We start from the raw sequence: 11,651 nt of genomic DNA on the forward strand, positions 1-11,651 counted from the left end.
AAATAATGGAGGAGACATCAAAAATTTTCTCTTACCAGGGATTTGCAATGCAATCCCATGCAAAATTACGCCAGTCTAAACCCACTGAAATCAACAGGATTAGATTGGAGTAACTGCGTAGGATTAATCTCCTCAAAAGATGGGAAAAGGTAATCATATCCTGCAGTCCTCTCTACCTATCTAGCTAGGATCTTAGAAGAAAGAGCACAACAGACACATATTTACTGTTTATTTACAAATGTACAGGTTGAGCAGGCATCATACAGGGTACAGCGGCACACAGGCAGTGCTAAGCCCACAATTCTACATTTAAAATAAAAAAATTGTCCCCCTTAAACTTTTTTGTTAAAGTTGAGGTAGACCAGGCAAATATTTTATATCTTGTGAGTTTGACTCCCTGGACTTCAAATGATTGTTGACCTTGGGTTTTTGACCCTAAATTAATGACCCTGAATTTCAGCCGGTCATCGAAATAGGACAAACTAGCCAAAGGTCTATGGGGTTGCCACAAGTCAGCTGTGATTTTAGGATACTTTACACACCCACATGCTTCTTCCTTTCATATTAGCTGGATTTCTCCAGATTCTCAAATTTTAATTCTCTTGTCGAAGGTTTTCACGGTCAGAGTTCATTGGTTCTTGTAGGTTATCCGGGCTGTGTGACCGTGGTCTTGGTATTTTCTTTCCTGACGTTTCGCCAGCAGCTGTGGCAGGCATCTTCAGCGTTACTCCTCTGAAGATGCCTGCCACAGCTGCTGGCGAAACGTCAGGAAAGAAAATACCAAGACCACGGTCACACAGCCCGGATAACCTACAAGAACCAATTTAATTCTCTTTTCTGCAATATGGCCTCTTTATTTTTGTTTTCGCTGTCAAGTCACAGCTGACTTGTGGCGACCCCGTAGGGTTTTCAAGGCAAGAGATGTTCAGAGGTGGTTTGCCGTTGCCTGGCTCCGCGTCACGCTCCTGGTATTCCTCGGAGGTCTCCCATCCGAATACTTGTCAGGGTTGAGGCTGAGTGTGTGTGACTGGCCACCCAGCAAGTTTCCATGGCAGAGTGGAGATTCGAAGCTGGGTTTCCCGGATCCTAGTCCGACACCTTAACCACTACACCACGCTGGCTCTCATATGGACATTGGCTGAGCTCAAATATTATTTTGCTTAAGCCCTCCGTGCGAATTCTGTTACCAGGAGGTCAGCATGTGCCGAATCGGAATAGTCTGATGTCTCCATCACAAAGTGCCTCCATCCCAGGCAGAGAAGTTCACCCTTTGTTCTGGAAATACTTGCCTCAACATCTCTTTATGACTGTTGATGATCAAGCAGAGGGAACAGATCCATTTCAGTCTTCCTGGACCCTGTGGTAGACCCAAAACGTCCCCATTTTTCAAGAAACCTTGAAAGGGATAGGCCAGTTTGAAAGGTGTGAACAAGTGTTTGGGTTTGAAAAAGGATTGGGGATTTTTTATCTTGCTACAAGTATTCATTGCCTTAGTAAAACCTAGTAGAACTTCATAAAACACCCATTAACTAGGTTAGCATAATAAGTGATTCACACATTATGATAAGCTAGTTAACACCTGTTGCCAGCTCTTTCAGTTTCTCAACCTGGATCTGGCAATCCTACCCCCCATCCCCTACCACTGGCTAGGGGGGACCTGGCAACCCCAGGAGACACTCTAACAACATGAGAAAGGCCATGCTGGATCAGACCAAGGCCCATCAAGTCCAGCAGTCTGTTCACACAGTGGCCAACCTGGTGCCTCTAGGAAGCCCACAAACAAGACGACGGCAGCAGCATTGTCCTGCCTGCGTTCCACAGCACCTAATATAACAGGCCTGCTCCTCTGACCCTGGAGAGAACAGGTATGCATCATGACTAGGATTCATTTTGACTAGTAGCTATGGATAGCCCTCTCCTCCATGAACATGTCCACTCCCCTCTTAAAGTTGGCAGCCATCACCACATCCTGGGGCAGGTCGTTCCATAATTTAACTATGCGTTGTGTGAAGGAATGTTCTAGTTTTGCAAATCCGGGGGTGGCCCATGACATCGCTTCCAGTGACGTTGGCATGCCGGCATGATGCCAGCGCACCAGCTCTCATCTCCTAAATACTCCCAGGGGTTGTTGTCTGCAGCCCTGCAACCCAAGCCAAGGGAGGCCCCCTCAAAACACATTGCCATCAACAAGTTGTCACTTTACATTCATTCGTTCGCAGTATCTGAGGATGTGTTTTCTTGGAGCTCCTTGCGTTTCTGAAATTTATTCTTGGAGTCCTTCACAGCTCTGGTTTGGGGTCCTAGAGCATTCTGGACAGCTAGCATCTGTTCCAGGAACTGAAGCAAAATGTATATTTTAGTCAGTCAGTCAGTCAGTCAGTCACAGTCTCTCTCTCCTTTCTTTCTTTCTTTCTTTCTTTCTTTCTTTCTTTCTTTCTTTCTTTCTTTCTTTCTTTCTTTCTTTCTTTCTTTCTTTCTTTCTTTCTTTCTTTCTTTCTTTCTAACAAATCTCATATAAATGCTCTCACTCAGCATGACCTACCCATTCCCTCTAAGGTGAAAAGGTCCCCTGTGCAAGCACCAGGTCATTCCTGACCCATGGGGTGACGTCTCATCCTGACGTTTCCAAGGCAGACTTTGTTTGTGGAACATAATATTAAATATGTCTCTCTTCATACCATTCCTACTGGTCAGTTACAAAAACCCACCTACACATATTGGGATCCAAGAGGGTTTACTATTAGAGTTATGCATAGCCACACTCCCTGGTATTTTGTGGTTGGCCCTGTCTCCTGTGGTAACCATTTTGTGGCTGTGCCCACCACCCTGTGTCAGAATTCCAAAGGTGCCCGTAAGCTCAAAAAGGCTGGGGACCTCTCATTTAGATCGTACCTCTGGGACGTGGTAGCCTTTCCTTTCCAGGAATTTCTTAAAAGCGTGGGTTCCATAAAGTTGCGTGATCTCAGCATCCTAAAAAAAAGCATCCAAAACCAAACTGGAGAAGATTCACGCTGGAGGACCATTTTTTCTCGCCGTACAAAATGCCGTTCCTAAGGATCCATTGCAATGAACACATGAACGCATGAAGCTGCATTCTATTGAATCAGACCCCTGGGCCATCAAAGTCAGTGTTGTCTACTCAGACCGGCAGCTGCTCTCCAGGGTCTCAGGCTGAGGTCTTTCACATCACCTGCTTAGTCCCTTTAACTGGAGATGCCGGGGATTGAACCTGGGACCTTCTGCATGCCAAGCAGATGCTCTGCCACTGAGCCACAGCCCCTCCCCTATGTGGCATCACCAGATGCTAGAATCTAGATTGGACTGTGCAGATAAATAGGGGGGGTTCCCTGCAGATAGGAGCAAACTTTATTTCCATTGGGCTTTCCCACATTCTCAGTTTCCTCCAGGTGGTGGCTGGAGATCTCCTGCTATTACAACTGATCTCCAGGTGATAGAGATCCATTCTCCTGGAGAAAATGGCAGCTTTGGCAATTGGACTCTATGGCATTGAAGTCCCTCCCCTCTCCTCCTCAGGCTCCACCCCCCCAAAATCTCTAGGTATTTCTCAACCCGGAGCTGGCAACCCTAGTTTTCTCGCTTGTAAATTCCTGTTTCTTCGGGTGAGGATGGGTGGGTTCAGTTCAACAGGTGTTTTGCTCTCTCTAGTGGCCAATTGTATATCAGACAAGTTTATATCCAGCACGTCTCCCTGCAGAGTTAAACTGCAGGCTTTTTCATTGGAGGAAATGGCAGAGGGTGGGGGCTCCAGGGCATCACATCCCTGACGAGCTCTCTTCCCTAGGCTCTGCCCCAAACCTCCGGCAATTTTCCTGCGTCTCCTGTCATTAACTATGTGTGTGTAAAATGCTGTCAAGTCACAGCTGAATTATGGCGACCCCGTAAGGTTTTCAAGTCAAGAGACTAAAAGAGGTGGTTTGCCATTGTCTGCCTCTGTGTAGCGTCTCTGGACTTCCTTGGTGGTCTCCCATCCAAATACTTAATGGGGCCAACCCTGCTTAGCTTCCGAGATCTGATAAGATCGGGCTAACTTGGGCCAAATTAGCACATTGCATCACAGTGTGGGGTCCTTAACATACCCTCACAACTAATTGGTCATACCTTTTCACCTAATATCTGCCTTGCATTCTTGATGCTTGTAGCCTTCAGCTGTGGATCTTCTAAAGGTTCTTTGGCTTTCTGCTTTTTCCACGTCCTTGGGTCCAGATACCATGCGCCATATCTGATCTTCTCCCTCTTGGGTTGGTGAAGTTCCTAAGGAAAAGCTAATTGTAATTAGCAAATCATCTCAAACTGTACTTTGCTTCTCTGAGGATCCCAGCTGGGAACAGAATTATACACCATCCCCAGCTATGGTGCTGGGAACCTTGATCACCCCATACCCACTTCAAAATGTCAAGGCACAATTCATTTTCTGGCCACAATTACTTTTTTTAAGGCCCTAAACAGCTTGAAGCTGGGAAGCCAGCGTGGTATAGTGGTTAAGAGTGGTGGTTTGGAGCAGTGGACTCTGATCTGGAGAACCGGGTTTGATTCCCCTCTCCTCCACATGAGTGGCAGAGGCTAATCTGGTGAACTGGGTTTGATTCTCCACTCCTACACATGAAGCCTGCAGGGTGACCTTGGGCTAGTCGCACTCTCTCAGCCCCACCTACCTCACAGGGTGTCTCTTGTGGGGAGGAGAAGGGAAGGAGATTGTAAGCCAGTTTGAGTCTCCCTTAAGTGGTAGAGAAAGTCGGCATATAAAAACCAACTCTTCTTCTCCTCCTCCTCCTCCTTCTCCTTCTCAAAACCACCTCCCCACCATGCTGTTCAGCCTGCCACTTATGATTCTCTTCCCAATCCCTGCTCTCTGTGCCCCGGCCCACAGAAATGAAGCAGGTGGCAGCCAGAGACAGGGTCTTTTCAGTAGTGGCACTTTGATTTTGGAATTCTCAGACATGCATTTAAAGTAGGAAGAGGGGAGCAGCCCTGCCCATCTACAAATACAGCCACTTCCATTGCCATCTGAAACCAGTTGAAAAAACTCCATTTGAGTTGTTGGATCCACCAGCTGTTCCCGCCCCTCTCCAAAGCGGTAAAGAAGCTTGGAAAGATGGCTGTCTGGTCACTTCACACAGCCAAACCATGGGTCTCCACCAAAACGTTTCAAGTGTTACACACACAAACGTTTCTGGAGATTTTTAAGAAGAGGTTGGATGGCCATCTGTCAGCAATGCTGATTCTATAACCTTAAGCAGAAGATGAGAGGGAGGGCATCTTGGCCATCTTCTGGACATGGAGTGGAGGTCACTGGGGGTGTGTGGGGGGAGGTAGTTGTGAATTTCCTGCATTGTGCAGGGGGTTGGACTAGATGGCCCTGGTGGTCCCTTCCAACTCTATGATTCTATGAAGTGGAAAGTCAAGGTTTGTTTACCTTACACTGGCTTCCTTGTGGAGCAGGTTTCTTCATGGGGTCTTGGGAAAGTGGCATCCCCAAGTATTTCCTCAGCTCAGATGGCAAATTGTTCAGCTCCACCACATGTATAGGAACAGAGACGGGGGGTCTGGTTTCATAATGTGAGTCAAAAAGGCTTATAATGCTGGCTTCGTCGATGTTATATTTCTCTCCTCCCTAGAAGAGGCAGGAAGAAATGAAGAAGTAGCAGCGTTGGTTTTTATATGCCGACATTCTCCACCACTTAAGGAAGAATCAAACCGGCTTACAATCACCTTCCCCTCCCCTCCCCACAACTGACACCCTGTGAGGTAGGTGAGGCTGAGAGAGCTCTAAGAGAGCTGTGACTAGCCCAAGGTCACCCAGCTGGCTTTGTGTGGAGGGGGGAAACAAACCCAGTTTACCAGATTAGCGTCTTCCGCTCACGCGAAGGAGTGGGGAATCAAACCCGGTTCTCCAGATCAGACTCCACTGCTCCAAACCACTGCTCTTAACCACTACACCTCGTACGTCTTTCCTGCAGGCGCATCACAGGGGAGGGGCTGTGGCTCAGTGGTAGCTGCTGTAAAGGAACACAGGCAGGACGATGCTGCTGCAGTCGTCTTGTTTGGGGGCTTCCTACAGGCACCTGGTTGGCCTCTGTGTGAACAGACTGCTGGACTTGATGGGACTGGGTCTGATCCAGCTGGGCCTTTCTTATGTTCTTGTGAGCGGGGAGGGGCACAGTATCAAGCAGGGGAGGGGAGCAGCCCCCATGCCCTCTCTGCCCAGGGCCCACTGGCATCGCTCTGATATATACTCTCAAGCCGCGAATCACAGTTGCCCTAAAATCTGGTAGCTGAGAACTGGAAAATGTATAGCCATTATTTTGCTCACCAGAGAATCAAACCATCTGCAAAACTCCTTCGTGGCTTCCTTTACGCTGTCGTCGAGGGGAGGAATGTAATTCAGCCTGGCTTCCCTTTCTCTTTTTGCCACTTCTTGTTTGGAGAACCACGTGTAAGGGTCCTTGACTTTCAGATCCTTGCTGTAAGAGATGTCTGCGTTACACAATGCTTCGGCTTGTGTTTTTTTTTTTTGCCGTCAAGTCACAGCTAATTTATGGCAATCTGACTAATGTCCTCCATCCAGCATTCTCCAGGTAAATTTGTGGAAAACAGAGTCTGATTTATAAATCACTGGAGAACTAATTTTCTTAACTATGTATAGCCTCATGTATTGTTTTTTTAATTAAAAAAAGACTGAAATTGCTGGACCAGTTTGCATCCACAAGATGGTGTTCAAAAGCTGATGTTATGTGTATTTGTGCAGCTTCTATTTACAGAAGTTATTTTACAGGCTCAGAATTAAAAGGTTCCCTATTTCCCCCTAGACAGGCTCTCAAAAGGCCAGACTTCATCTATCAGCACAGACCTATGTGTAAAAATGGTGGGTCACCACCAAATTGATCTAAATTCCAGGAGGGAGGTTCTGATCTGCCCACAACCCCCTGTGCAATTCCCTCTGCCAATTGCTTTGATTAAGTTGTTTTTCCCCAACATGGCATGAAGACCAGAAGAAACTTGTACTACAAGAAAAACATTTGGGATGGGGTGTCAGGGAAAATGAATTCCACGAAAGTGGGGCCAGGAAAATTTGAACTTTCCCACTCACACGGCAGCAAAGCAGGTTTGAAAAAGATCGAGGAAAAGCTAGGGAAACCCCTGGAGTTGCGCTCCGGGGTTCCCAGGCAGTATCTGGCAATTGGCAGGAGGGCTGTGGACAGGGATACAGGGCGGCCTGTGATTCCAATTGTGCTGTCATGCCACTTATGGTAAAAAAAGGAAGTGACATAGATAGCTCTAGGAATCGCCGAGAACACTATGGTTTTACCATGGATTTTCTGGCGATTCCTAGAGCTACTGGAGGAGGAGGAGGAGAAGGAGGAGGAGGAGGAGAAAGAGGAGGAGAAGAAGGAGAAGGAGGAGAACATCATAGGTTGTTTTTATTTTTCTCCCACCGCTGCTCAGACCACTGGTGGGCACCGGGAGCAGGGGACAGGGGATGCCCCAATGTCCCACCCTGAAAAGGGGCTTTTCAGCCCTGTGCTGTGCAGCTGTGGGGACGCAGGAAAAAGGCAGCTTCCCAACAGCACTGCACCGGAGGCAGATAATCCGTGTGGAAGTGGCCAGAGGCAATATTGGGTTTGAATGTTTCCAGCTCACAGCACTCTGTCACTCCACTACAGCAGGTCACTTGGCTTACTGCAGTCATGAATGCATGCACACTCCTTACCCATAGATGTTACAGTACCATCATTTCACAGCGTCCTTTCATTGGGCATTTCTGGACACTCACCCCTTATGCGACCTCTTGGGCTTTGTCTTTCTTTTCCCTTTACCCTCCAACCAAGACTGTATCCCAGACAAAGCCAGGCACTCCTGTTCCATATCAGCCTTCTCTTCTTCACTGAGCGGAAGCATCTCAGGATCCAGGATACCCACGACCTCTCGGAAAAGCTAAGAACAAAACAGAAAAGGCTTCCAAGTGGAAATACGTCTGCAGAGCAGCTTCTCAGGAGACCAACAGAATCCAAGCATTTTTGGAGGGGAACCAGGACAAACTCGTAACAAAAGTTCCTCCACCACACCCATTGCAATCCCATCACAAATAAACACACTTATAACCTCATGAGGCACGAAAGAAAGTTTTCTGGTCTGATTGTGAAATTACATTTTCTACATTTCTGCTATAATTAGGGTTGCCAACCTCCAGGTACTAGCTGGAGATCTTCTGCTATTACAGCTGATCTCCAGCCAATAGAGATCAGGGAAATACCTGGAGATTTTTGGGGTGGGGCCTGAGGAGGGTGGGGTTTGGGGAGGGGAGGGACTTCAATGCCATAGAGTCCAATTGCCAAAGTGGTCATTTTCTCCAGGGGAACTGGTCTCTGTCGTCTGGAGAGCAGTTGTAACACACCAGTTAGCTATTTAGCAACTAGTAAATCATACTATTGTATTCCCACGCTGAGCTTCTTTACCCTTCTTGGGACCAGCACCTGAATGTTACCCGTGGTGGGACATATATCATAACCTACAATTTGAAAATGAAAGCTTGGTACAAAATTTTGCAAGATGCCTTCTGACTGAAGAAGAATTGTTAAATTGCCAAGAATTTGAAACGGCCGTATCCTCCATTACTATTGGCATCCATTGGACTACATGAGATCAGCTTGTGGAAGAAGAATGTGTACCTTGTTTGGACATTTAAAAATATGAATATTTATGAATGATTTCTTGTAGGTCTTTTTGTGTATATAATGTCTCATAATGTATGTAATTGCACGTAGCTATTTATATATCTATTTGTACTTTGTTTATGTAGTGTTTCGCTCCTGTACTAGCTTCTAAATCCTTGGATAATTGTACAGTGGTGTCTATTTTGTCCTCCACCCCCTGGAGGTTGGCAACCTTACTGAGGCCTGGAAGACGCCACACCTCAAGGGATGCTGACGCTAGCCCTGGTGCATGCTGCGTATGTTGTGGTGACAGAAGTGATGCTGGTAGGGTTCCCTGTGCTGGGTGGAGATTAGGGCTGCTAGGTCCCCCCTCCCGATTGGCGGGAGGTTTTAGTGGGGAGGGCTGGGGTGGCTGTGTGGGCACGCACGGAATGACATCACTTCCGGTTTTACTTCTGAAAGCACTGCTTCACCATGGCCGATTTTAAGGTTTGAGTGTTAAGTCGGAAGCGGCGATGCGGAAGTAAAACCGGAAGTGACATCATCGCATGAATGTGCCCGCTGCTGCAGAGCCACAGGATGGATTGGTGGGCAATTGCCTGCCAACATCACCCGCCTGGCAACCCTAGTGGAGAAACACCTAGGCTGTTTATGCTTGGTCCCAGGCTGAAGTGCCCTGCAATTTTTTTTAATTTCTTCACACTGAACCATCATTCCAGCCGCCACTGGGAAGCCGGCGCATATCTGTTTCGCATTTCTTAAGAGCCCCTTTAACATGATCTTTTGTGTTTGCTCCTCCCCCGCATCGAAGCATTTACTGAAGGAACCATGAAAAATCACAGCCGCGGCTTAGCTATGCAAACGACCATTGCTAATAGCTATGCAAAAGAAGGAATGACGGAGCAGGCGAATGGTGGGGGGGGCAGAATTTGTTTAACTTTCTCCTCTTGCATTAGGACCGCGAATAGTCATTTTAAAAAAGCAGCTTTGAGCAAGCATCAAAATCAACCCTGCATGAATGGCCCTAGAGATTTTGGAGTGAAGCCTAGGGAGGGCGGCATTTGGGAAGGGGAGGGACGTCAGCAGGGTACAATGGCATAGAGCCCACCTCCCAAAGCAGCCATTTTCTCCAGGGGAATTGGTCTCTGTAGTCTGGAGATCAAATGTAATAGCGGGAGATCTCCAGCTCCCACCTGGAAGTTGGCAACCCTACAACACTGCACAATATTTCCCAGCTGTGTGCTGTGCTTCTGCAGAACACTCTCACCAGCGTGGCAAATAAATGAGAGGCAAAGCATCCCCTGTTAGATTTCTGGTCAAGCTGTTTTTCAAAATGAAGAGGAACAGGTCCAGCGGAAAAGGAAAAAGGTGGCAAAGATTTGTTTTTGTATTTGCAGCAAGGGAGAAAGATTTTTGACTTGCACATGAATACAGAATCTTACCTCCGGAGAGATACTTTCCGCCAGGTGAGGATAGAGAGCCAACGGGTGTCGGCTGAGGCAGTACTCGGTCTGAGTGACCATCTCCTTCCTGGCCTGCCGCATCTGACCGAGTTTGCAGGTGCGGCTCTGGGACTTGAGTGCCGTCTTTTTGGATCTTGGCTGAGTCTTGCGCAGAGCCTCAGATCTGCTGCAGAGAAGAACCGGGACGGGACCCTTTCTGGGCTCAGTGATAATGCTGTCACTTAGAGGAGGGAGGCCAGCTCTGAGGTCATCCGGGCCGCTTTGCAAGAACCTCCAGCGCCGGCTGTTTAAGGAATCGGAGAGCCTAGCTTTGGTAAAGTTGTGTTTTTGGAAGCACCTGAATGGCATTTCCCTCTTTGAATCTGAAAAATAAAACCAGACCCATTAGGCTGGGCTTGCCACCTTTCTTACTGGGCCACGCAATTGTGCCTTAGAATCATAGAATCATAGAGTTGAAAGGGACCACCAGGATCATCTAGTCCAACCCCCTGCACAATGCAGGAAATTCACAACTACCTCCCCCCACACCCCCAGTGACCCCCTACTCCACTGGTGGGGGATGGGGGGGCAGGGTTGCCAGATCCAGGTTGAGAAACTCCTGGAGATTTGGGGATGGAGCCTGGGGAGGTCAGGGATCTCAGTGGGATATAATGCCATAGAGCCCGCCCTCCAAAGCATCCATTTTCTCCAGGGAAACTGCTCTCTGTAGTTGGGAGATTAATTCTGGGGGATCCCCAGGCCCCACCTGGTGGTTAGCATCCCTACCTGAACATCTCTTGCCTTGAAAACCCTACAGGGATCACCATACAGTGACTTGACAGAACTTTCCACTACCAATGTCTGTGGATCAACACCATTGAAAGAACTTTGAAGGGCAAGGTTGGCAGCTCTGGGACGGGGAATACCTGGAAATTTTGGGGGTGGGGCCTGGGGAGGGGGGGTTAGGGAAGGGGGGCATCAGCAGGGTATAATGTCATGGAGTGCACCCTCCAAAGCAGCCATTTTCTCCAGGGGAACTGATCTTGGTCATCTGGTCACCTGGGGGAGGGCGGGGTACAAATCTAATAATTAAATAAATAGTAATAGCTGGAGATCTCCAGGCACCACCTGGAGGCTGGCAACCCTAAGGGGCTGTTTAAACTGTTTGTAATTCCAAGTTTGCATGAACCGTGCACCAATTCTTAACTTAAAAGAGAGAGCAAAAGACCTCTGCAGTTCTACATGATCCATATAACAGGAAACAAGAAGAAGAAGAGTTGGTTTTTATATGCCAACTTTCTCTGCCACTTAAGGGAGAATCAAACCAGCTTAAAATCCCGTTCCCTTCCCTTCCTCACAACAGAGACCCTGTGAGGTAGGCAGGACTGAGAGAGTGTGACTAGCCCAAGGTCACCCAGCTGGCTTCATGCGGAGGAGTGGGGAAACAAATCCAGTTCACCAGATTAGCCTCCGCCGCTCATGTGGAGGAGTGGGGAATCAAACCCGGTTCTCCAGATCAGACTCCACTGCTCCAAAC

General features: G+C 47.9%; 1 protein-coding gene across 1 annotated transcript; it reads right to left on the reverse strand.

The window, feature by feature from the left end:
• Positions 1-2,205: 2,205 nt before the first annotated feature.
• LOC130482903 (protein FAM47A-like) lies at positions 2,206-10,483 on the reverse strand. Its single transcript, XM_056855778.1, has 7 exons — positions 10,115-10,483; positions 7,793-7,953; positions 6,332-6,482; positions 5,435-5,632; positions 4,120-4,272; positions 2,893-2,970; positions 2,206-2,337 (listed from the first exon to the last, which is right to left on the reverse strand). The coding sequence occupies exons 1-7, from the start codon at positions 10,481-10,483 to the stop codon at positions 2,206-2,208; spliced, it is 1,242 nt and encodes a 413-aa protein (XP_056711756.1).
• Between the last annotated feature and the right edge of the window lie 1,168 nt (positions 10,484-11,651).

The sequence above is a fragment of the Euleptes europaea genome, chromosome 9, assembly GCF_029931775.1.
Source record: "Euleptes europaea isolate rEulEur1 chromosome 9, rEulEur1.hap1, whole genome shotgun sequence".
Classification (NCBI taxonomy): domain Eukaryota; kingdom Metazoa; phylum Chordata; class Lepidosauria; order Squamata; family Sphaerodactylidae; genus Euleptes; species Euleptes europaea.

Bases quoted from the DNA above. Each gene is read 5' to 3' on its own strand.
- LOC130482903 (XM_056855778.1), bottom strand. From the start codon at position 10,483: ATGCCATTCAGGTGCTTCCAAAAACACAACTTTACCAAAGCTAGGCTC. The intron at 7,954-10,114 runs GTAAGATTCTGT...TTTTGTTCTTAG, and splicing joins CGGAAAGTATCTCTCCGGAG to CTTTTCCGAGAGGTCGTGGG. The intron at 5,633-6,331 runs GTGAGCAAAATA...TGCCTCTTCTAG, and splicing joins GCAGATGGTTTGATTCTCTG to GGAGGAGAGAAATATAACAT.